Below are 26,254 nucleotides of genomic sequence, written 5' to 3'. Positions count from 1 at the left end.
TACAGGCTAAAAATCACATTCGCCAGCAACATCATCAGTGTATTCTGTGAAAGTTAAATTAACCACAGACCTCAGGCATGGTTAATTTACACTGTGGACATGAATCGCCGAGAATCTCACTGAAATTCAGAGTATAATCTATGTTATATTGATATGATATGAGTGGAAGATCAACCTTCTTCTTTTGAAGTCTACAGAATTCCAACAGTGCTTATTCAGCCTGGAGAAGAGATGGCTCTGGGGAGACCTCAGAGCAGCTTCCAGGACTGAAAAGGGCTCCAGGAAAGCAGCTCTGGATCAGGGAGGGCACGGAGAGGATGAGGAGGAATGGTTTTCAGCTGGAAGAGGGGAGATTGAGATGAGATCTTAGGAAGAAATGTTTTGCTGTGAGGGCGGAGAGGCCCTGGCCCAGAGTGCCCAGAGCAGTGGTGGCTGCCCCATCCCTGGAGGGGTTCCAGGCCAGGTTGGATGGGGCTTGGAGCCCCTGATCCAGTGGGAGGTGTCCCTGCCCGTGGAAGGGGGTAGGACTGGATGGGCTTTGAGGTCCCTTCTAACCAAAACCATTCTAGGATTCTATAGAGAGACATTTTCTTCTGAGATATTTTTCCTGGTTTTGTTGCAGGAAATATTTTGTCCATCTAGCTGTAAAATATTTCCTCTTCAGGGATGTTACAGGTCGGTTGAGTGGACATTTATGGGAAGGGCTACACAAGGTACACCTGAACTCTTATTTCAGTGAGAACATGCAATGAAATACATGATGGGTGTTTTGTTCTACCAGTTGTGTTAGTGGATGGCCTGTGGGAAAAACAGGACTAGCCAATTTTTACTTCAGGTCAGCTGTGCTCATCTGATACACGGTTGGGTATTTCCAGGTCTGAATGGATGGACCTTGCCCAAACCAACATCAAAATCAAAATAAAGATAATAGGGTCTTTTAAACCCAGTATTATCCGTACATTTTCCCTCTCTGTCCTCCTGAATACGGTAAGCCCTCAGGGGAACCCAGTTTAAGAATGCTTTATTCTAGGCGTTCATTTTAATTACAACCATAATTATTTTTGTGCATGAGCATGACCCAGTTAACAAACCCATCTTTGGCATCTCATGGTCTCTCTGACCCTGCCCATCTCTGCAAGGAGGTAACCTCAGCTCCTGGCAGTGATGAGTGAACTTATTTTTGAAACAAGCGGTCAAACTGGTTGCTACATCTTAATGAAAATGTGTTTTCTTTTTTTTTTTAAAAACATTTCTATGTATATAAACAGCCCTTCCTCCCAAACCTGGTTAGACAAGAATGTTCCTGGGTGTGGACTGCCTTGTATAATTAACTGCACAGCTGTAGCTTCTGATCCCCTGTAACGTCTGCTCCTTTCTTTCTCCTTGCGTCTACCTAGCATAATCCAGGCGTTCTCCTCCTCCTCGCAGGAGCTCCAGGTGCGTCAGTTGGGCAGAAACTTCTCTGCATTCCACGGTCATTCCTCGCTGAGACAACAACCAGGCAGACGTACCCGCTTTGTAGAGGGTTGAGCGACAGGAACTGGAGGAAAGACTGAGCAGTGAAGCCAATTCGCCCTGTTTAGACGATGGAAACGGGGACTGCAGCAAGGACAAACGGTACCACTGGGAAGCCAGAGGATGTGAAGAGTCCATCTGCCCCCAAAAAAGAAGAAGAAGTGAAGAAGACCACAAACACTAGTGGAGGTGAGAAGGAACCTATGAAGGGCACTGGCAGTGCTTCTCTGGAGACAGGACAAATCAAGAGCTCCCTCTTCTCAGGGAGTGACTGGAAGAGGCCCATCATTCAGTTTGTGGAGTCGTCCGATGAGAAGAGATCGACCTACTTCAGCATGGATTCAGCAGATTCAAAGAAGATGCAATATGCCAGTGGACAGATAGGAGACATGAGGAGACCACCTCTCTCCTTTGCAGAGAAAGGCGATCTTCGGAAGTCCCTCTTCTCCTTGGATTCCAAAAAGAGCTTCCTGCCTAGTGAAGGGGAAGGGAGGAAGTCATTGTTCTCTGGGGGGCAGATGGGAGACCTGAAGAAAACTTCCCTTCCTCTGGTGGAGACAGGGGACCTGAGAAGACCCACCTTCAACAAGCTTGACAGAACAGCTGGGTCACGGCCCAGGGTGAAGCTCGAGGATGTTCTGTGCGATTCCTGCATCGATAACAAGCAAAAGGCTGTGAAGTCCTGCTTGGTGTGCCAGGCTTCCTTCTGTGAGCTGCACCTCAAGCCCCATCTGGAAGGAGCAGCCTTCCGGGACCACCAGCTCCTGGACCCCATCAGGGACTTTGAAGCAAGAAAATGTCCTGTGCATGGGAAGACCATGGAGCTGTTCTGTCAGACAGACCAGATGTGCATTTGCTACCTCTGTATGTTCCAGGAGCACAAGAACCACAGCACAGTGACAGTGGAGATCGAGAAAGCAGGAAAAGAGGTAATGCTCTTTTTTTATTGTATGTTCCCATCAGTCTTTCCAATGGATCTCAATATTTCACCATAGCTTTTGCTCTGCAGCCTACAATCTCTCCTATAATCATGTCTGAAATGTAATTCTGGGATGCAGGGGTGATGGGTGGGAAGCATTTAGTGGAGAACCGATATTGCCTGTGTTCTGCTGCGATGGGATTGTTGTTCTAATGGTTGGTTCCAGCAGCATAGCGCTGGTGTTGTGCAGCAGACAGGGTTGGGGCTGTGGAGAACCTGGTTTCTGCCTCTGGTTGCACCACTGACTTTCAGCAGAAGGTGAATCAAAGCCCTGCGAGCTGAGTTTCCAAAAAACTGACTCAACTTTTGACAGTGTTTGTGCAGTGTTACCCAAAGCCAGAAGGGTGGAGCACTGCTTGAGTTCAGGACCTCCAGAATACAGGAGGTCACATCAGTGGTGCTCGAGTTACCGGTGGCTGCTAGGTTACTATTGAAAATTGCTGTCTCAGCGGCTTAGTGCGAGATTATGGTTTCTTGTTTTTCTTTTCTGTTATGGATATAACACTGTTGAGTCACACCTATGGGAAGAGTCTTTCGAAGCTTCAATGAAGGAAAAATTCTGGTGCAAACAGAAAGTCTAATCATTTCCTCTGAAGTGTTACTACAGTAGTTTCAGAAGATGGACATCTAAGGAGATGAGGCTGCTGTGTGGAACAGTGCTTCCCCTAATGAAAAGTCTTCTGTCTTTGTCTGCTTAAAGTCTCCTGCTGTTTGCTTTCTGGGTGGATGTATGATCATTCCTGTAGCTCTAGTCAAGATCAGGGTCTCACCATGCGCAGAGCTGTACGTCCCCAAAGTGAGAGCATGTCCCAGCCTAGAGACCTTCTGATCTAAGCAGACAGGGCAGGTGAAATTACAGAAAGGAGACTCATGAAATGGTAATGTAAAACAATTTGCCTAGAGTCACACGGGCAGAAACTGGAAGGGCACGAAGATCTGCTAAATCCCGGTCTAAAGCACAGTCCAAGCCAGCACTCTGATGTGGTGAACGGGCAAACACAAGTACCTGCTGCAGAAGACCTTGAGTCATCCTTAATTTGGAAGAAGCATTTAACTCTTTCCAAGGTGCAGGGAAAATTTATCTCATAAGGCTGAGAGAGCATCTTACCTTTCTCTTCCTGTGCAAATGTTTGGTCTTTTCTTGCAATGTCACCACCAACTGCAGCCTTGCTGAAACCAGACAAGGTTTCTTCCATGTCTCAGTCTCTCCCAAAGCAACCCCTGCAGGGCTTGCTGGCTCTGCTGCTTGTTTCATAAGGGCTTGCTCTTATGGTTTTGATGTCAGCTGATGCCTAACTTTCACAAACCTGTGTCTGATGCCTGCCACATTGTCCAATTCCTCTTAGCCATTTCTACTGAAAAGAGGTTAACAGTTGCTCACCGAAGAACCAAAGCTGCCCAGAGCCTTCTTCCTGTGGTTGGATGGACCCCAAACACCTTTCTTTTAAAGAGGCAACCATAGCTGGGCAGAAGAGACTTTACCTAAGATTTAAATGATGTTTGATGTCTTTCTCAGAGCCCTTGTGCTGCTTGTGTTAGCTCCATGCTTTAGTTCCTGTGCTGTTTCTGCTGCTGCTAAGCCGAAAGGATTTGGGGTTTTATCAACATGAATCATACACATGCGCAAGTTTCTCCTGACAACAAGTTTTGATCTTGTTGTAACTTGAGTGAGCATTCACTCAGACAAAAACAATTAACAGGATAGCTGTTAATGCTTACAAATGCTTATTCCTAGCCCTGATTTATTCACCTTTGGTGGAGCCTTAGCAGCAACCACAGAGAGGAATGAACATTTCCAAGTCCCTTGTGCGCACCACCTATTCTTTTCAAGTCTTGCAAATCAGCCAAGCTGGAACATGACCACAAATTAGAAGAGTGGCAAAGTGTGACTGGGGCTGCCAGCCTTCGTGGAAAGAATAAGCAAGAACCCACATCAGGTCAACCCCATTCCTGCCTCGTTCACATCTTGGCATTTAAGCAGCTCCATGGTAGCTTCTCTGCCTCCAAATCTGTGAACTGTGCCACTGGACTGGTGACCAGAACACAGCTTTATCCAGACAGACCCTTTCTCACCGTGCTAGTTGTCTAGGAACAACTGGTTTAGCTGCAAGGGTTTCCCAGTTCCTGGCGATAGGGCAACTCCAAACCTGGAGAGGATTCCAGCTGCACTGGCAGCGGGGGGATGCTGCGATGCACTTGAGCCTGACTGTCAACCTGGGTGTGCAGCAATCTGGTGGCACAAAATTATCCTGTAGTAAGGTGTAACAAGCTTGTTTCAGGTACATCTATTCCTTTTGTAGTGCAGAATTAACACAGGTTCCAGACTCTTTCATGAGTTTATCTTTGTTATTGGCCTGTAGGGAAGAGAGGTGCTGTGTTTCAGTGCTGGGAAAGCAAGGGAGAGTTTAAGATCCTTCTGTGGAATTAAGTAACTCTACTTGCTTAAGAGAAGAGGAATGCAAACAAGCCAGTATGCAGATACCTACTGGTTAGAACATTTAGGCGAGCAGCGGAAATCTTGGTATGGCTCTGTCTGAGAAAGGGAGGGAAAGCACAGCAGCATCTCGCACTCTGCAGGAGCCTGGGGTGAGGGTGCCTCATCCCCCTTTTCCTGGCGTCCTGCTGAGCAGGCAAGGGTGAAAGGCATAGGGGGGCAAACAGAGACAGCTCAGCAGAGAAGATGGACCCTTTCTGAGTTTCCACCCAGCGCTACTGTGTATTTTACCCAGCAAACCTTTAATACCTTCCCCAGATCCACTTTGCATTATTTTCCTGCTACAGATTTAAAGGCAAATTAACACCCCCAGCAGAATGGGGTAAGAAACAACAGTCACCTGTGATGCTGGGTAATAACCACACCCTGGTGAAAAGTGAAAACTCTCAATAGCACCTTGTACAGTCCCATAAAGCCCTCTGGGCAGCTTGATTGATCAGCAGAACCAGAGCCCCCCTTTCACACAGCATCCTTCATTTTGAAAGGGAATCCTTCATTCAAAACCTGTTTTACAGGGCTGTTTTCAAAATCAGACAACTTCACACGTGCTTGGCAGTCACAGAGCTGTAAATAACCTGGTTTTACTATCCAGTACTCAGCACGTTGGGTCAGTTCTAGTGAAAAGCACTTTGATTTTTTTTTTTCTTTAATTCTTTAGCTTTAAAGAAAAGTTCACACTGCACAGTGGGTTTAAAGAGGCAGCAGAGCACTGCCGTGCCGAAACGGGTGTTCCTTGTTTCAACAAAGCGACTTTTAAAAGGGGAGACTTCACAAAGCCTGAACTGGGCTTTGAAGTCAACCATCCACAGAGATGGATCCAGAGGGATTTCCATCGGAGCCCTCTCTGTATTGTTTTCCCTGTCTAAATAGAGAGCAAATAAGACTGTATCAATACAGCAGTGGGAGGATTTTTTGTCCTTTCCCAACGATGTAAAGTTAAGGCACGATGTGGCTGTGAGAATTTATCTACACCAGCTGTGGTTGTTCTGTGGACACGCTGAAAATAGATGCTCTTTCCCCAGAGATGGTGTGGTTCCCTGCAGGACCTTCCTAGCTGGAAGGCTCTGGAAGCTGACATGCTGCAAACAGTGATTTCGAGTAGGTTTGCCTGTCTGCCTATATTCATAGAACCGTAGAATCACAGAGCGAGGGCAGAACCCAAGAAAAATCCACCAGTCTGCAGGTAAGGATTTCTCTTCCAACTGTGCAGAGCAGAGCCTTTCCTGGCCTCAGCTCACACAGCGATGGGGGGCATTTTTGCAAGGATGTTGGCAGAACCTCTGGAGACTGTAACTCACTGACACCCACCTCGGCTTAACAAAAGTTTAAGTAGAAAAATGTAAAGGCACAACCATCAGAAATAATATCTCAAACCATTTGCTGATTCCTCAGCCATCTCACTTCCAATAGGAATTCATAGAGTGGTTTGGGATGTTTTGGGTTGGGCTGGAAGGGATCTCAAAGCCCACCCAGTCCCACCCCCTGCCATGGGCAGGGACACCTCCCACTGGATCAGGGGCTCTGAGCCCCATCCAACCTGGCCTGGAACCCCTCCAGGGATGGGGCAGCCACCACTGCTCTGGGCACCCTGGGCCAGGGCCTCCCCACCCTCACAGCAAAACATTTCTTCCCAAGATCTCATCTCAATCTCCTCTCTTTCAGCTGAAAACCATTCCCCTTTGTCCTCTTCCTGCCCTCCCTGATCCAGAGCCCCTCCCCAGCTTTCCTGGAGCCCCTTTCAGCACTGGAAGCTGCTCTAAGGTCTCCCCACAGCCTTCTCTTCTCCAGGCTGAACATCCCCAATTCTCTCAGCCTGACTGGGACAACTGGTTTAAACAGCTCTGCTCTGGCGTCATTATTACATTTGGTTGCTGCTGTCAGATAATTAGCACAGCTCTTCCAGGGTAGTGGCACAGGGGTGTTCCTCAATTCAGGGTTCCCAGACCATTAAGACATGATGATGCTTGTATTGCTGCCTTGCAAAAATGAGTTGCCTCACGACGCAAGACTCATAATGTCACATTGTAGGTCCTTCACAGCACACGGGCTGGGTTCAGTTGTTTAGGTGTATACTCCGAACTTTCACTTAGGCTTCTTGACTCTCCTAAGTAACTTAGACTCTAACAGGGAATCCTCTCTTAGCTCAAAGACTCTTGATGCCAGCACTTCTCAACTTGCTGTGGTCAAACTGAATGGTCTAAACCCGTATTTCCTAGATCTTATCCACTGTTATTGCTATTTCTGCACTACAGGGAGTCCCCCACTGTATTATCTTTCACTAGAAGCTTCTGAGTGTCAAGCCTCACCCAATGAATTTTATCTGGGTGATCTATCACATAAGAGGATCAGGACTGTTGACCCTAGAAAATCCAAATAATGTTAAGAAAGATAGGAGAGAAGTTTCTTCATAGGGAATGAAGCTGTGAAGTTGACTCCCTAGTACGTGTAACCACACTACTGTAAATATAACACAGGATATACGCAGACAGCTAAAACAATCTTGCAGCCAGCCCCAGGCTGAACAGGACCTTAAAAACATCATGAAATTACTTCTGCTGAACCCCCTGCCTTATGGTCCATGTCCAGAGCATCCCTATCAAATCTGCCTCCTTGTGCCCCTGTCACCAGTTCCTGTACTATTCCATAGTCTCCCTGAAGCTCTTTTCCATGGTAAGTCTAGCTTTATTGTCTATCATCCGATGAAACACCTCCCTGCAGCTCCCTTTGCCTTGTGGTGTTTGTACTGCCGTTTCCTTCTACCTCAGTATGGGCATTTTAACCTCAGCCAGACCTGGATGACTGGGCTATTTACATTCTGGCTATTGGAACTCTCTCTTTAATTTCCATTTGCAAATCATAATTCTCACTCTAAATGGTAGTGTGGATCTGTTCTTAAATAGTTGTTACATTCCATCCCAGAGGCACCCAAACTAGCTTTCTGGGTGAAGGGATATTATATCTACAACAAGCTGCTAAGTTAGCTATCACTTTTGAGTTCGCAAAATTCCTTTAAGAGCCATCTTTATTAAAAAGTACTATAAAATATGATATTGTTATCATGACCTTCCAAGCCACCACTCAATTCTTTTTCCTATTACCTTTCTTTTCAAACCCCTTGGGAGTGTCTACATGGCTATGAAAAGTCTACTCTTCTCAAAAAAAACCCTCCAGTCCCTCTCTGTATGATTTCACTCACAGTCTTGTCATAAGAATGTCCTGATGTTTAAGGATGAGAAGGGAAACAGGACTTCCCATGGCTCAGCAGATGTGCTTTTTACTTTTCTAGCAATTAATGCCATCTAGATGTAGCTCTGTGGCTCAAGGAAACAACTTGCATCACGGCGTAATTTCTCACACTGGTTACTGCTCTATGATGGATATCTGGTTGTAAAATGCTTTTATCTCATTGCATTTCCCTGCTGTGCAAAGATGGTTGCACACCTTTGCGCCTTGATGCAGAGGACATATCACAATGTACATGAGAATGGAAAAAAGCATGCATTCCTTCAAGCCACTGTCTTGAAAATGTGAAAATTATGGGATCAAGCTCATGCCTTTTCTCTCTTGAGCAGTAGTAGAGTGAATTTTCTCATCTTGATACACACATGGTTCCTTTGATGGTCTTGTACTGCCAAACCCTTCCATGTCTGCTCTGAAACCCTGGAGAGTACGAGCTCATGACTGCACTTTGTTGGCTCTCAGGGTGTATGGAGAATATTTAGAGGGTCAGTACTTTCATATCTCTCAATCAACAAGGACAATTAGAATGAAAGTTTGAGGATGCAGCTCTTCTGGCATTGAGATACCTTTGAGTACCTTTGCCTTTTTGTTCCCTTTTCTTGTTTTATAAGGCAATAAAACAACTACCAAATTCTTTCCCCTCTATAAATAGAGATTCTCTGAACTGGAACATCTAGAGTCAATGGCTCTCAGAGGCAGCTGTGCTTGGTTCAAGCTCAAGAGGATGTTCAGACACTAAGTTGACTGACACTAAGACAAGAGCCCTGATGGGCTGATTTCTTTGGTCTGAGCTGGTTGACAGTTTGTTGACTGCTCTTCATCATGTGATGCTGTTTTCTACTCTTTGAATAGAGAATTGAAACCACTTAAACTTCCACCTCGGGGGCAAATGTGATCACAAGAGAAGACCTGGGTTTTCCTGTTGTATTATGTTCTTGGATGGGTGGCAAAGCAGTGGGAACTACATTGTGTTTTAATAGCAGGGAGACCTCACTCTGTTAGTGGCTGTGTGAGTGAATTTATCCACACCTCATCTCGCTCACTCTTGGCCTAAAAGTCAGTAATTTTGGGTAACAGAACCATTTGTTAAAGGATCCCACATGAACAGCAGGGTTATAGAACTTTCCTAACACGACACAGTTCGGTTGTGGAATACAGGGAATTTCTGCCAACTCTGTAGTTCCTAAACAGCTCTGAGGGTAGATATCCCACAGCCACATCGCCTGTAGTCATAGTTATGACCAACTTGTACACACATGAAACACAGAAAGGGCTTCAAACACATAAACAAAGGCTTTGTCATGATCTGTCGGGCAGGAGTGTGGTGAATATGAACGACTGAGGCAGGGGTTGCCCAGAGTTAACGGCGCAAGGCGTTAGTAAACAGCCTGGTCGTGGTCTGCTCCGGCACGCACACCAGCCGGCAGGAGACACCATGCACCACGCCGGTCCTCCAGGGGCTCCGGTCTGTGAACCGCCTCGCACACAATTGTCTGGTCTGAGCTTCCTTGGGAAGCCAGTGCAAAACCAAATGCAAATGAATGCCAGTGAAGTTGCTGATCTAAGGCAAGTATGGTTGACTACACCTCCTCCCTCCTCCTTTTGTGCGTTTATTTATTTATTTCATTTTTTTTTTCCAAGCATTCCCCAGCTTCATCATAACATGAAAGCTCTCAATTCAGAGCAAATTAATCCACAATCCTGTCTAAACAGAATTCCTGCCGGAGGCATCGTCCTCTTGTTGCAACACTCGTCAAACGTCATTCCGTAATTACATGAAAACTGTTATTGCTGCAGAGGCACACCCTGGGATGGGCCCTTCGCTGCATACACAGCTGAATTTTGAAACAGGCCTCTTCCCCCTCCAGCTAATGACTCTAATGTGATTAAAAGCGGCACCGTGACGGTAGCCGAGGAGGTGGGTACCTCTGCTGCTGTCTTTGCTGAGGGAGGCGAATCTCTTGACCCAGCCAGAAGCTCTGGGATCTTGTCCAGTGCCAGCACATGATCTCCATTTCAAGCGGTGCCAGGAACCTGTACCTCCCAGCTGTTATTGTTCAGGGCCAAACGCATAAGTGGAGGCACAGCGCCTCTTTGAAGTAGGCCACCCTCAACCCCAGCTCATGAGACTCTCTCTCTTCCCACAGGCTGAGCTTTCATTGCAGAAAGAGCAACTGCAGCTGAAGATCATTGAGGTGGAAGATGAAATAGATAAGTGGCAGAAGGAGAGGGACCGTATCAAGGTGAGTACGGGATATTTTAAGCGCACTTCTCTGCTTCTCCCGTACTTAGCACTTTCTTTTTCGCTGCCTCACACCGTGTGCCTTTCCTCAATTTCTCTGACGTACCCAGCTCTTACTCACTCCATCCCTTACCCAGGGGATCTTATCGCTCTCCCAAACGCTCTCATGCCAAATCTTGGAAACAACAACTCCTGCTGAAGTCATCTTGCAACATACCCTGCAGGAGATCAAGAAGAGGCAGCGCAGCCGTGTTACAAAACGATCCAAGGCACCTCCCTGCCTTGGGTCCCTTCTAGTTATTCAGTCACCAGTAACCAGGCGGATTCTGAAACACAGGTGTGCTGCTTCTTTCCCTGCTAGACCGCACACAAAACCGAACTCCAGATAGACTCTGGATTGCCAAAACCAGGAACAGACGAAGTTACACCAACAAACATCTTGTTTATAATAGAACAGCTTATTTCCATACTGATATAAGGCTCCTTTATAATTCTTTCACCATGCTAAGGGTTAGAATATAGTAATGGTTGTGGGTTTTTTTTTCATTTATACCCTAACCGAACAGAGCAGTGAAAACACTATTTGGAGACACCCCAGAAAATTTGCATAATATTAATAGGCAAAGCTATTCTTCTCCCTTTGATGTGGTACACACACATTGGCTTGCCAGTTCTGCCTTTCATATGCTTTATTATTATTATTATTACCACTAGTATTACTATTATTATTATTATTGGAAATCTGACCTAGAAATTTTAACTCTGAACTCAGCCCTCCTGAGGAATATTTCAGAGGCACCTAGAGGTCAGGTTTGTAAAAACTGCTTCAGCACCTTTCATCCTTTGAAACAGTGGGAATTCGGTCTTCAAATTCTTGAGGAGCCAGAACTGTGATTTAGAAGGTTAAACAGTGTTTTTTAAATACCACCTAAGAGCGTAGTTCATGAACTGAAATAAAAGATATGTTCTTATTATCAGGAAGGCAGCATGCCCTGTCGATCACACACACAATTATTGCAAAAATAGAAATTATTTCTCTTGGCACAACCTTTCTGGTGCTGAGTTACATACCGAAGTCTCCATAGTCACAGACTAGATGCTGAAAACCCCTGGATGTTTCCCTCTGTATCGCTCTGCTAGCAAGTGACTCCTGGAGAAGTTTAATATTTCATTTCCCCTGTGTCTTTCCTGCTGCCCCCTTCCCTCCACAGAACTACACCACCAACGAGAAAGCCACAGTGGACCAGCATTTCAAAGAGCTGATCCGTGACCTGGAAAGGCAGAGGGATGAAGTGAAGGCTGCCCTGGACCAGAGGGAAAAGATTGCATCAGAGAACGTGAAAGAAATTGTGGATGAGCTGGAAGAGAGGGCAAAGCTTCTGCGGGAGGACAAGGAGAACAGAGAGCAGATCCACCAGATCAGTGACTCCGTGCTCTTCCTGCAGGTAACTGAGATCTCATTCCCCTTCTCTTTTTTCCCCATGAGGACAGGATTTGTCCCTAAGACAAATGCCCAGTTAGCATAAGATGTGTTAAACTCCCATTCAATGCACGTGTACAGCAAGAACCAACTCAGATATTTGAAGGTTTCTGTGCTCTGGTACGTGAAGAATGAACTTAGGCATGCAAACACCTGATCTTTTGTAGAAGGCTACAGCTCAAAAGCAGAACATTTTGTCTGCTCCCTCCATTTTCACTGTTCTCCTTTGCACCTCCTAATATCGTGAGCCTAACTTTATCCAGATCCCTAGGTCTGGTCTCTCAGTAACGACTCCTCCCTTGTTTTTGACAGGAGTTTGGGGCTTTGATGCGGAATTACGTCCCTCCTCCGTCTCTCCCAACATACAGCGTGCTTCTTGAAGGGGAGAGCATGAGCCCATCCATGGGACTCCTCAGAGATGACCTCCTAAACGTCTGCATGAGGCACGTGGAGAAGATCTGCAAGGCCGACCTTGGCCGCAACTTCATAGAGAGGAACCACATGGAGAATGGTAGAGTATCCTAGATCTGCCCCTTCCTTCTTTCCTCCCTGGGCAACACCTAACTCAGAGTCAGAGGAGATGAAGTGTGATGAGTGTGCTCTCACAGAGGAGAAAGTAGGCAAGGACCTAAGGAAAGTGAGAGAAACACTACCTATAGCTGAAATTCATTCTGGAGTATCAGAACTATCCTACCAGAGCTATGTGGGGATGGAACCAGTTGAACTACCAGGTATTTAAGGTGTTTCGTGAGTAGGGGACTGAGGGATCCCAACTAGCCCCGCTTCCCCGACTGCTATTTCATGTTATGGTGCTGCAGTGTTTGATCAGTTCAGCCACATCCCATGTGGGACTTCAAAGCAACACTTAGGGGTCAGCAACAGTGACCCTTCCCTCTTGGCAAAAGGCCAGTGGGGTCACTCTGCCTTGTGCCAGGCTCCAACAAGCCCCTGAAAGCTCAGCACAACAGTATCTATGAGGAAGATGGCACAAATATGCTAAGGCAACTCAGTGGTGCAGGAGCTGAATTGAGAAGGCAGTGGCAGAAACGCGATGGTGGCCGCCTCAGTGCTGCACTTCTGAAATCCTGTCATTAGCCCGTGTGTACGGCTCAGTCAGCACATTTGCTCTGCTGGTACAACATAACATTTTACAACAGCCTGTTTCAGCCACTGCTTACCTGGCTGGAACATGAAATACCCTGCAAGCACCTGTCACTGAAAACCTAATAACAGATTTTCCAAGGTCTCCATTTTCATGTTCAGGTCAAGCTATGACTTGAACCTGCATAACTCTCTGATCACGCTTCTCTGCATGTTCCACTGGAGAAAGCTTTATTTCCTGCCTTCCCTGAGCAACGGTGTTGAAGGGACGTGCCTTGCCGAGTGGTCCCCATGATTCTATAATGTTTAAGGATGGGTGACATTTAATAGGTTAATGGAGAGGTCACGGTCCACCACGGCACTCTAAGGAATCTTCTACATTTTAGAACACTCTGTGTCTCCCAGTTAGTTCCATGGAAAGAACTTACTTTCCATAAGATTAGGAGGACAGGGCAGTAGAATGGAACTCCAAAACAGAGGGAGGTTCCCTTCCCAGCTGTGCCACAAACAGCCTTTGTAACCTGGGGCAAGTGATTTAATGGCATGAAATGACCTCTTGCACTAAGAATAATAGAGAGGGGAATTAATCGTTATCTTACCAGGCTGCTATAGGGATATAATCTATTAATAACTGTGGAACCCCAAATACCAGAACAACAAAGGTCAAGAAGCTGGATAGGTAACACGAGGATAAATGGCACTCTGCTCTCCAGGAGGACGCGTGACTTGAAAAGATGCAGGAATGATCTCAAGTCCACTTCACACAACACAACGCTGTCACAAATCTGCAAGACACTGTTACTTCACAACAACTGAAAACTGGATGAGCAGCATAAAAGCACTTTGCATTCCAGTTACGATAACTTAGGAAGTCACCTTCTGTCTGCTGAGGTGTTTTTTGCCAATCCCATTTTGCAAATACATTTTACATCGCAGGGCGGTTGGAACTAGATGATCTTTAAGGCCCCTTCCAACCCAAACTATTCTATGATTCTACTTGGCCATTTGTAGAACCCAACAAGAGTACGCACGTGTTCAGTTCTAATAGCTCTGGATAAAGAGTGACTACTTCTTGATCACTTGATCACTTTTAATTAGGGTCCTTTCCATGTTACTGATGCCAAAAGTCCTCAATGGTTCTTGAAATCCATGGGATTCAAGTACTAAAACATTTCAGAGCAGGGTAACAATTAACTGCTGCCAGAAACCTGGGCACTTTCAGAAACTTTACCCAGGATTTAATGGACACAGCTTGGAGTCCACCTAATGAGCAGAACAGTGGTATCCACTCAGTTGGGAAATGTTATTTAAGGTGAGTCTCAGAAACTTCAGAGCGCTCTGTTTTTCAAACCACGGTTACACTTGAAAGAGGACAGCACTCCGCATCTAGTGACTGCAAGGAAATAACTCCACAATTACTTAATGGATTTAATTAACTCAGACTCCCCCTGAGTCATTGCAACAAATTCATTTGCAACCGGCTTGATCTTCTACTGTAAAAAAACTTCCCAGGAAGAAATATCATATTAATGGAATGAAACCTGCTTAATAGCAGACTCCAAAGGGAATCCACTCTCTCTTAGTTGTCATAACAGCTACCTACTTAATAGTGTGGCAAGGAGGCAAATAATCAGAGCGCATCCAGGGAGTTTAAATAACACAAAAATAAATTGGAGAAATAACAAAAGTTTCTTCAGTGACTTAAGAATCAAAGAATGGAACTATTTAATCATGGGAACCAAATTTACCCCCTTGCAGAGAACAACAGGTTTATATAACACTTGAGGCCTTCACAGAAAGTATTTTCATGAGCAACTGCACTGATAGGGCATCATTTCCTGCCGATCGGTGTTGGAAAACCAAGACCAGGCTGCGTAATACCTGGCAAAAGGGTATGTTTCACCCACTTTGCACAAAGTCTGAACCAAATGCCCTTGTCCAAGCGTCCAGGAAGCCAAAGCCATTTGCATCTCAGGTTTAGCATCTTTAAAAACTGAAGAAACCAACCCACTGAGCCCTCTCAATGCTGACTCGAGCTTTGAAACACTTGCAGTTCAAGACTGGCTGGTTGAAAGCCAGCTCTGTGCACAGGTTAAACACACAAAAGAAGCCAAACCCAAACCACTGCTTTTGAAGTGGGGTATATTTTTAGCCACACAGCAGTATTTTGGTAGGAAAATGCCTCAATCCTCAAGTGTCCCTATGATTTTCAGAAGATAGTGTGTCTACTGAACAGCCAAAAGCTTCGGCTGTGCTACACCTTCGAGGGACCTTTCTCTTTTACCTCATGCAGAACCTCTGGGCACCCACAGAGAGTGTGGCTCTCTCTCAGCCAGAGTCCTGTAGAGGAAATACAAAAACAGAGGAACTTGTTTTGAAAGGGCAGAACCATCTCTCCTGCAGCACTCAGGGAAGCAATTCCAGTCTGTTATCGCCCTCTCCTTCCTCCCATCCTTTTCAAAGCCACTAAACCGCCTCCTCCAGCTCATGCCCTGCTCTACTTCTCCAGGTGACCATCGGTACATGATGAACAACTATGAGTGGAACCAGCCTGACAACTTGAAGAGATTTTCCATGTTCCTGTCTCCCAAAGGTATGGCACCTTAACGGTGGTCAGGTTTCTCCAAAGACAGCATAGGAAAGAAAATTCATTAATGATTTGCCCACGTATTTGCTTTCCCTCACGCTTCCTGCTGTCCCCCAGACAAGATCGGTCCCTCTGTGTTTGTTTATGCCAGGTCTTCTCTCCAGCCTACAGAGCTTTGAGAAGTTTTTGCCTTTTCCTCTCAAACAAGTTTTTCAACTCCATGGAGGAGAGCTGGAGCGACTGAACTCTACCAAGAGTGTAGTTGAAGAATATAGGGGAGTTTTAACGTGTGTTACTGGGTCGAAGTAAGCGTTATTCCCCACCAGAAACTTACTCCACTGTGCTATCAAGTGTGAAAGCTACACTAGGGTTGTTCTGCATTAGGAATTTACTTTCATCAGAAAACATACTTTTTCCCTACAGGGAAAGTATAGAAAAAATGAGGAATGTGTCCTAAAAAAAAAGGAGTCAGGGGTTCTTTTCTGAGCTCTGACACTGACAACAGGAGCCCTGGTGATTTGCTCAATTGTTCCACGAAGACCGAAGGATGAGTCTTTAGAGTGAATGACTGTTTTCAACACACTCAGTTGTAAAACGACAGCTGCCTACTTCTAAATTAGTGTCAGGACCTCCAGAGTGAGAAACAGATAGTGCTGAAAGCCCAGGCAAAGCAATACCTGTAGAAACAGAAGAACAGAAAGAGCAGCATAAAATAAGTAACCAAACTCCCTCTGGTTCCTGGAGAGCACTGGCCCTGCCTGGATGTCCCAGCTGTTTGCAGCTGCAGAGCCAGCTGGTGGGCAGGGTGCAGAGACACACCAGCAATTAGCAGCGGCACTGCCCTGAAAGCGTATATGAAGTGCGATGTTGTTAGGGTTTCATGGGAATAATCCAGCTCCCAACACTGAGCCCTTTGTCTGGATTTCCACTTTGCCCTTCTCCTCTGTCACCAGCCCACGCCTGGCAGCTCGCTGGCAGCCCTGCCTGGCGCCGTGGGGGTGAGGATGCCATTCGGAGCGGGTACCAGGGGCAGAGGCAACATTCCGAGTTCAGTCTCTGCAAACCTTTAGCAGGATGGTTTCCTACAGGGCTCCCAAGTTAGGGACCAACCTTTTCATCTGGGGCTGCAGACGGGTGTTTACCATTGGTGGGTTCTCTTAGCATGGAGCCCATCTCCAAACACCACACAGATGGTTAAAGCCGCTGTTCTGCTCCAGATGCTTCAGGGCTTTATGTGTGTCAGGAAAACACATGTTCTGCTAAGTGGAACTGCTGGTGCTGGGGAGAGACCACAGTCTCAGCCCTGCATCCAAAACTGGTTTCGACCTTAAGAGATGGTTGAAAGTCAGTTCTAAAATCGCCTGGGCTGAACCCCTTTCTACCCAAAATGTGGGGCTTTGGGTTCTGGTGGAAACGCCTCCACGTGCTTTTGTGGCATTGGGAGTGCATGCGGGTGTGCTGGGAAGGACACCGCAGCCAATGCTATTCTGCCATCACCACTCCCGTGTGTGGGACAGGACTGGACCCTGATGTGAGAAGCCCTTTGGGGCAGAACCACAGTGTGGCTTATCTTGGCTGCTCACTGCTCTGGACCGTAGTGCTCGCACTTCCCTCTGCTCCTCTCTGGAGGATCATTTTCTGAGACCTGGGAGCTCCCTGGCTTCCAGCTGGGATCCAGCATCCCTACCTCCTGAAGGATGTGCCAAACGACAGGAAGGATGGGATCGACAGGGACTGCTCTTATTTAGTGCTGTTCATTGGAGCTGGAGGGGACACTGGCTGGATGCACTCAACGACGGGGCAGTGTGAGGGCTGTACAGTGGGTTGTGGCTCAGTGCCTTCCCCGCTTCTGCAATGGACTTTTGAATATAGAATTACTGGGAGAGTGTTTGTTCTGCCCACACAGCCATTTTTCCTGAGAGCACAGACATGTTGCCTTCCAAAACTACTCATTCTCTATTTTCTACCAACAAAGTTACTTTTGTCCAAAAAACCCCCTATGCCGATGATTGCACACATAATCTCTGCTGAAATGGGAATTGAACAGCACTGGATTCTCTACCAGGGCGAGGGCTCAAGCACAATCTCTTATGGGAACGCTTTGAGAGAAAGGAACCAGCTGCTGAAACCACACTGATGAGGACTTGGGGAACAGAATGAATCAGTAGGCAAAACAGGAGACATGACCCACTTAGATTGCCTGATGACTAGCCAAGGATTATCTGATGAATAATGCAATAGACCCGTAACTCTCTAGAGGGTTCTATGCTCTATCAATGTGTTACATAGAAGCCCAACACGGCTTCTGATCACATCTTTCCAAAGGAATTCCATAAAATGGGAGGAAAATCAAGAGCACCACCCTTTGCACTGCATAATAGGCACAGACTCCTGAATATCTCACAATACTTCTGTAACACACCCTTTTTCTCGCTAGGCTGGATCACTGCAAAGCCTGCCTGAGGCCACAGTGGCAAAAAAGTCTGTTTGCTGCACAGAGGAATGCTACCCAAGCAGCGCTCTGTGCTAGTTCCAGAAGCCCATACTAAGAAACTCCTTATATTTGAGCTGAATCCGGGCTTTCAAGCCCTGCTTAAATTCAAGGAGCCTTCTACTGCTCTTGTCATTAAAGTATCTCAGAGCATCTCCCTGCAGGGATGACACAATTAGGCAAAAGGGAGATGTAGAAGGTTTCCAATACTACCTAAAAGATAGCGAACAGTCTGTTCAACTGCTCAACACCCCTTTCTGTCCTGTTCCATTGAGCTTTCTTCTCCTGATGTTGCAAACAGTCTGGCCCAAGCCAGGAGGGGATCGGAAAGATCATCTTGTGCTTTTGGAAGTCCTTGAGTGAGGAGTAGAAGGAAGTCAGGCACCCAGAGAAGGAGAGAGAACTGCTTAAGTAGAAACACTGCTGAAATAGAAAAGCAGTCCACAGGATGGCAGCATAACAGCTCTGAGTATTCATCTCTTTTTCCCTCTTCTGGGAGTACAATGTCTCACAAGACGGGTACAACAGCACCAGTCAGCATCACAGCATGATGTCCTGGTGAAACCCTGGAGCACACGCCTGTCACAGTGGCTGAGACAATGTGTGGTTCAGCAAGAAATGTCCCTCTACTTGTGCCTCTTGAGCTCTCAGTCCAAGCCTCTGCCTGCAGGGCTCTTTGCAAAATGGTCATGTTGAGAAGACAAACCTGAGTTGGCAATTTAAAGCAGCTAACAACAGCTCTGTGGCAGCGAGAGCGCTTTGTTCTCTAAATGAGAGGTCTATTCGCCATTCCTTAGAACCCAGAGAAAAATAGACCTGGCTTTCCTCTACTCCCTGGACCCAGATTTCAGGTTTGGGGCTGCTTCCAAATTGGTGGGGACTGCTTCACAGAGCAATGCCAGGCAGAGGCTTTTGAGCCAGCTCATCAGGAGCCGACTGCTGAACTGGATGCTCTTGTTTTACAGCCAGTTTCAACCCACGATCATGGGAATTTTCCTCCTTCCAAGCGACTGAGGAAACACTTGGTACGGGTAATTCCGACTTCAGTTTGAAAGGATCTAACCCCCCGTGCCACAGCTTTCTAGCTGACTAACCAGCCTTCTCTGCTTCCCCTCTCAGCTGTCCGTTCACCTGTCAATCACTGTCGCACAGAATCATCTCCGGGCTGGGTTATCAGCGCTGTCTGCATACACCCAGACCCAGGGTCTCACTGCTTTATGCACTATGTACATAGGAGGGAAAGGCATCCCCGGTTATCATTGTTCACACAGTGAAAGAAGAAGAGGACAACATAGGTGCAATTTGTAAAGATGCCGAGATACCTAACCAGCAAACGATGGGAGTGCCACCATCCAAGGCAACCTGTGGAGGTTGTGGCAGAACCGAGTGGACTCCAAACACCCTCAGTTAGTCTCAGAAGCGCAAGGCTGCTCTCTTCCATTACATATACACCCTTTCCTTAGCTCAAGTTCTCAAAGGCAGAGCCTGCCCAGCGCCCAGTCTGTCCAGCACAATGGGGAGGGGGTGCTGTGAGCTGGTGTTCCGAGAACCAGCAGCAGCGAGTCATGCCTTTTCTTCCCAGATCCCCACCTTCCTTTCTCTTGAGTCTCGGTCTCACTGTATTTTCCTACTTTGCTTTGTTCATGCTCACAGGGTCCTGCCTTCCCTGTCAATTCAGAGGCAGCCTACAAGCATCCACTCTATCGAGGGAGCTCTCGTGACTCACAGCCACACCTAAGTCATTCCTGCTTTCCATGCCACAGGCAGCCTGTCTCCCTCTCATCGTCTCAGATTCACTTTGGCAGCCAGGACCTGACCCTAAGGAGGCCAGGAGGGGAAGCCTCACTTTAATTTCAATGGGCTTTGAGTAAAGCCTCAGCCGCTTGGAATCAAGGGAGCTTTGGCAGTTATGTTGTTTCGCCTCGTTGCTCCAGCTTCTGGAGATGCTGTTTACCTGTGAGGAAGCTGCTGCTCTTCAGTCACACCTGTACCCTGGGTCTCTCAAGAGAACGGCTCTTCTTCCCTTCCTGCATGGAGCACTGGGATCCCTTCACACTCGCACACTGTGTACACCGGGATCCCACAACTGACTGCTCTCATCTGCCTTTTCTTACTTAAAGAAAAGGAGCAATGCTATCAGTTCCCATTCTCCTCCCAAGCTGGTTTGAAGGCAGTTTTGTAGGGTGTGTTTTGAAATGCTTAGGCTTCCCCACTGCAGCACGCAACACCATGGAATAACACCACCTCTTCTATCTTCCAGTAGGCAATGGTACTAAGCTGCCTTTTCAGTTCTCCTCGGTGGGACAGAATCCGCCTGGTGACTTCAGCAAACAGTCTGACGGGAGCCTCTTCACTAAGACCGGTACTAGGCATTTAGTTTTTACCCCTTCCTTCTGCCCCTTTTTTTAGGTGGTAAGACCTTTAATCCTGTTCTTGCTCCCCCAGAGAAGCCCTGGAGCAGTCCTACAACTGGCCCATATCTCCTGCCCTGAATCTCTGATACACGCACATGTTTACATGAGCAACTTACTCCGCTGAACCAGGGCAACAGGAGTTTAATTATTAAAGTGTTGAAAAGTATTAAACAGTTATAACTAGTGAACAGTTCAAGGGTTTTAAATTTTATTTGTAATGGGTAGACATGAGAATTTCACATGACTTTAGAGGTGAAGGAACCAGTGAGAGAAAGACACTAGGAACCATGGAATGGTTTGGGCTGGAAGGGACATTACTATCTGGTCTAACCCCTCTGCCATGGGCAGGGACATCTTCAACTCGATCAGGTTGCTCAGAGACCCATCCAACCTGACCTGGAATGTTTCCAAGGATGGGGCTTCTATCGTGTCCCTGGGTGGCTGCAACCTGTCCTAGTGTTTCACTAATCTCATTGTATTTTTTCCTTGTATCTACTCTGAATCTATGTTGTTCTAGTTTAAAACCATTTGCCCTTGTCCTGTTGCAACAGGACCTGCTAAAAAGTTTATCATTCTTATAAGCCCCCTTTAAGTACTGGGTGGCTGCTCTAAGGTCTCCCCAGAGCCTTCTCTTCTCCAGGCTGACCTGCCCCAGCTCTCCCAGCCTGGCCTCACGGGAAAGGTGTTCCAGCCCTCTGACAATTATTGTGGCCTCCTATGGACCTGCAACAACAGGTTCTTGATCTTCCTGTGCTGAGGACTGCAGGGCCCCAGGTGGGGTCTCACTAGAGCACAGCAGAGGGGCAGAATCACCTCGCTCTGCTGGCCACACTGCTTCATATGCAGCCCAGGATATGGGTGGCGTTCTGGACTGTGAGCTCACATATTGCTGGCTTATGTTGAGCTTTTCATCCACCAGAACCCCCAAGCCCTCCTCAGAAGGGCTGTTCTCAATCCCTTCAACCCCCAAGCCTGTGTTAATACCGAGAGCTGCCCAACCCAGGGGCAGGACCTTGCACTTGGCTTTGTTGAACTCATGAGGGTCACATGGGCTCACTTCTCCAGCTCGTCCAGGTCCCTCTGGATGGCAAACTATGGAAACTATGTTCGTGGCCATTTACCTCTCTAGCTTCATCGGTATTTTAAAACAGCTATTGTCCTGAAAGAATAATAGCCACTGTAAAACGACCCTAAAAAAAATATGCTGTAGCTGCCTGTCCTCCTTCATCTGAGCCAGAATCACCCATTCACCGTCTCATAAACCTCTTTTCACTACCCACTAGTTCAAGGGCACCAGAGGTGGAATCCAAGAGCATCAGCACCTGCCAAGCAGAGTCAGGTCTAATTAATTTGCGAATGGGAGATGGTGAGGAAAGGCCATTGCCTGAGAGCACTGAAACCGGTTGTGATTCAGCAGGGCTGGTATTATTTTTGAATCAGAACTGAGCTGATGTAGTAGAAGGGGGTTAGGGCTTATCAAATTGCCAGAGGTACTATCATTAATTTCTGACATGAAACCCAGGTCTCGCCTCTTTGCACTAATTAAATAGCCCACAGTATTCTTCGCAAGAGTCAGAATGCTTAGTTCGGGACTTGGCCTAAATTTAATTGGACTGATTGCATTCCACCTCTCTGCATTCCTCAGACATTTTAATTAGACCTTCTTTACTCCCTTTTCCTAACTGATTGGGTGGTGGAATAGGCATCTGTCTGATGGCTGTTTTGTCCCACCCCAGAAATGGCTGCATTTCAATGTTAAGCAATGCGATACTAATGATGTGGCACTTCCAGTCCTGCTACTCATCTTGACGCTCGCAAGGAGCGACGCGGATGGTGGCAGGGATGGATCTATAACAGGCTGTTTTATGTTGTCACAGCTTACCCTTCAATAGTGAGACATCAGTCTACAAAGGTGACGCCACAGACATGGAAATCCTCTAAGCAGTCTGTATTGGTAAGAAATATACCCTTGGTGTGAAAGCACGTGCACAGCTTCAACAAGAGAACTATCTGTTCTAGGGATACCCGAGATTTAGAGACTAAGGCTTGGGTCCTTTGCAGATGGGAAAGGAAAAGCTTCAAGTCAATAGCTTCTATTATCTTCCATTCACACTGCGCTGCATTAAGATCTTGCATGATCTGAATTAAGATCATCAAGGGTTTTTTTTGCCTTCATCTCTGCAGATGAAACCTAATTTTTGAATTCTGATTATATATTTGTGAAAGATTATTTAATGTTCTCTGGAAATAAGACTTGTAGGAAGGAGAGGTCAAAAATTGAGAGCATCCTCAAACCAAAGGAAGAAAACAGAGGAAGCACAAAAGAGTTAGGAAATTGCTGCCTAAAGACTGCAGCTGATGCATCTGCTACATTTTCAAGGCCCAACCAGGAGACGAATGCCATGAAAGGGATGTTCCTTGACAGACTGTATTACTTTCAGAAAATCCAGCCTGGAGTCTCTGAATGTGCTACAGCAAAATGTTATCTCTGAGGAACAGCAAAGTTTTGCAGTATCTTCTGTCTTGTGTTTGATCCCTGCCTTTCTAAAAGATCACCTTCTTCCTCATGGGTGTGCTTAGACGGAAACTTTTCCCTGTGTTTTTAGATAACTGGCTAACCATAGAATGGTTTGGGTGGGAAGGGACCTCAAAGCCCATCCAGTCCCACCCCCTGCCATGGGCAGGGACACCTCCCACTGGATCAGGGGCTCCAAGCCCCATCCAACCTGGCCTGGAACCCCTCCAGGGATGGGGCAGCCACCACTGCTCTGGGCACCCTGGGCCAGGGCCTCTCCGCCCTCACAGCAAAACATTTCTTCCCAAGAACTAAATCTCCCCTCTTTCAGCTGTAAGCCGTTCCTCCTTGTCCTATCACTGAATTGGAGGTACTATACTAGGGAATTCTGTTCAGGAACGTGAGGTCTCCGTTGGCACTGGTGGATGCAAGCATGGTCACCTTAGCAATAAGGACCTCAGTGCGTGACAGTCGCTGTGCTCTGCTCCGATAACACAGCCCATGCTTTCCTTAATCCCCATAGAGAAAGCGTAGGTAACTTCTCCACAGGAAGTCACCAGTCTCCTTCTTGTCTCCCTTTCTCTCTCCTGCATACACTCGTAGCAGCTATTTTAATTTTATAGCCTATATTCACCAGACAGCCTTGAACCTTACAATTGAATTGACAAATACAAGCATTAAAAAGTTCCAAAATAGAAATACATGCTCTGGACTGCAGGAGCTCTGCAGGAGCTTTTATGGTCTATTGGGCCAATAATCTAGCTTTTAAAATAGTCTTAAATATGTATTTAAGTAATACACATTCTAAAAGCTCGGTAAATATGAATTTTCACAAAGGACTGTACTGTTTAAGGAGGAATGTCTTTGTAGCCCACGGGGAGTTCTTTAAAACGAAGCCCCTCTTTTCCACCTCTTAATTATATTGGAAATTAAGGCCATAAAATGAAAAGAATTTCAACAAAAGGGAACATTGAGCAGGAGGCACTGGGAGTCAGCACGGAGCAGCACGATGGGCTGCGTTTGCTCTGCCCGTGCTTTCAGCCTCCCACCACCCCTGATACTGACTGCAAGCTGCGAGGTCTCTCCCACCTTCTGCAAGCGAGATCTGGGCAGGGGATCAAACCCAAGACAGAGCAGACACTCCAAAACAGCAGCTGTTACCCATGGCCTTGGTCACTGGTGTGATAACATCCTCATCCAGGCTGAGGACTTTGCCTTGAACCAACTATCGCAATGGTAAAACGTGTTTTGTGACCAAAGCAACACCAACGAGGCTGCACAACACGGCTTTGCCACACGTTGCTTATTTTGCTGCAGATAGGAATGGAATTCCAGAGGTAGGACATGGTGAGAAGAAGTGCAAGTAGGGACTGTCGCAAACAGAACTGGAGAAACAGAAAAAGGCGATTCCTTTAAGCTCTGCCCCTGTCTCTCCACTTAACGCTTCTGTTTACACAAACAGTACTGGGCCCTGCGACACAGAGAGGCGCAAACAGAAAATACTCCATTGTGTGAGAAATTCCAGGCGCAAGAGTTTTGGTTTGTGAGCGAGAGAGCGCAAATAGAACACCATGCGCCTCAGCTGATGGCTCACATGACTGTGCATGGCTTGCACTGTGAGCACTCCCATGAGTTCTCAGCTTAGCGAGCACTTAAAAAGACACTGAGAGAAGCACAAAAATAAAGGTGACATTCCTCTTCTCCTAGAAACCTCTCATCAAACTGTGAGTCATAGTCTGAGGTTTTATGTGATGCACAGACTCACTTGGCTCAGGAACGAAGCCCATGCAAAGCATGCGTATAAATCAAAAAGCAACACCGTTTGCATTTGAGCACTCCAGCACCTGCAGGAGTGAGATGAGGTGGTGTTGCTCTACAACAGGAAGGACTGAAGGTGTTAGGACTATGTTCAGATACGTATGGTTGGGCTACCTAGGAGGGTGAAGTGTAGGTGGTCAGAAAAAAGAAGGTAGGTCAAACTCACATGCCCCAAATTCTCCATTGCAGTCACATTACCGCCCCTTTTACGTCAACAAAGGCAATGGAGCCACTTCCAACGAGGCACCTTGATTCCTGAAGATTTAGGGAAGAGCTGGCAGCACTTGGAGTGAAGACTCAGCTGCGGATTTTCATGGATGTACCTGCTACTATATTAACCTTACTGCTCTAATCTCTGCCAGGGAGAGGGAAGGTGCAGAAGGGAACAGCCTTTACTAGAGGAAACAAGGACTTTTTCCAAATCACCTAATCACCTTGAAAGCTCTGCAGGCCTTAACAACATAACCCCGTCCTCTGCTGTCTTTACTCCCTCTCTGACAATGCCCTTCCCTTCGCTTCTGCAGAGCGAGCTGCTCTGCTTCTCCTGGGAAGCATGTGCTTGGGTAGCGCTCCCCTGCTCCGCTGTACCGCTGCCTCGTTGTCCCGAGTGTGTTTATATGACTATAGCTGTTAAATCCTGGTGAAGGTCCCAAGCTGGGGGCCCCAAATGTCTTCCTGGAATGGAGGCGCCTCAGCCACTGGGAGCAGTGCCAGGCGAAAGCTCTCCCTGTGCCTCTCTACCCCATGACCCGGCCCTGCCTCAGATGGGGACCGACAGCTCTGCCACTTCCCTGAGGTCCCTGCAGGCTCCCTCCAGCCCGTGATCATGATGACACGTGTCTTCAGGGCCCTTTGTCAGCTCAGCTCTGCTCCTGCTGCCTTCCAAAAAGCCAGCCAAGAGGACCTATTCAGAGCTGCCACAGCCCAAGGCCAGGAGGGCAGAGAGGCTTTCTATCCTATTAACGTACCCCTCCAGCCACCTTTTCAAATTAAGAAATAAAGAGAAAATCCATCCTATGACTATAAGATTGATTAGATGCCATAGGTGTTGGGTGCTGTTTTTTGTTTTGTGGTGTTTTTCTTAATTCCCCTAAATCAAAATTGATTTATATATTGCAGTTCAGGTGTTTGTTTTTTTTTCTGCAATGAGAGTCAGCACCATAGCTTTTTGCTCAGGATAATGGTTTTTATTTGTCCCCTGGATAGATGAATCGCATCAGCACTCTGTTTGCAAACCAGCCAGAGCTGGTTAACCTTTCTGTGATCTCACCGAGATTATTTTCCTTCCCCTTGGACAAAGCTGAGATGTTAGGTCCATGCTATGGACAAGCCTTCCCAGGCCAGTCAATGGGAGGAGATGCCCCATTGCAGGATCAGT

The 26,254-nt window shown here is 46.9% G+C and overlaps 1 protein-coding gene across 9 annotated transcripts; it reads left to right on the top strand.

Annotated features, from left to right (window-relative positions):
* Window positions 1-1,287: 1,287 nt before the first annotated feature.
* On the top strand, window positions 1,288-26,041 carry TRIM29 (tripartite motif containing 29). Of its 9 annotated transcripts, none has more exons than XM_009569888.2 (9): window positions 1,288-2,444; window positions 10,376-10,471; window positions 11,682-11,915; window positions 12,263-12,461; window positions 15,561-15,644; window positions 19,095-19,154; window positions 20,393-20,491; window positions 22,421-22,497; window positions 25,066-26,041. In XM_009569888.2, exons 1-9 carry the CDS (start codon window positions 1,587-1,589, stop codon window positions 25,126-25,128), a joined length of 1,770 nt encoding a protein of 589 aa, XP_009568183.1. In that variant the 5' UTR covers window positions 1,288-1,586; the 3' UTR covers window positions 25,129-26,041. The 9 variants fall into 9 exon arrangements, with proteins under 9 accessions (XP_009568183.1, XP_053943061.1, XP_053943063.1 ...); XM_054087086.1 differs by having other exon boundaries at window positions 20,390-20,491; XM_054087088.1 differs by lacking the exon at window positions 19,095-19,154.
* Window positions 26,042-26,254: the final 213 nt, after the last annotated feature.

Source organism: Cuculus canorus, chromosome 23 (genome assembly GCF_017976375.1).
Source record: "Cuculus canorus isolate bCucCan1 chromosome 23, bCucCan1.pri, whole genome shotgun sequence".
Taxonomy (NCBI): domain Eukaryota; kingdom Metazoa; phylum Chordata; class Aves; order Cuculiformes; family Cuculidae; genus Cuculus; species Cuculus canorus.
Note: the sequence above shows the minus strand (reverse complement) of the source record. Positions and strands in the feature narration are given on the sequence as shown.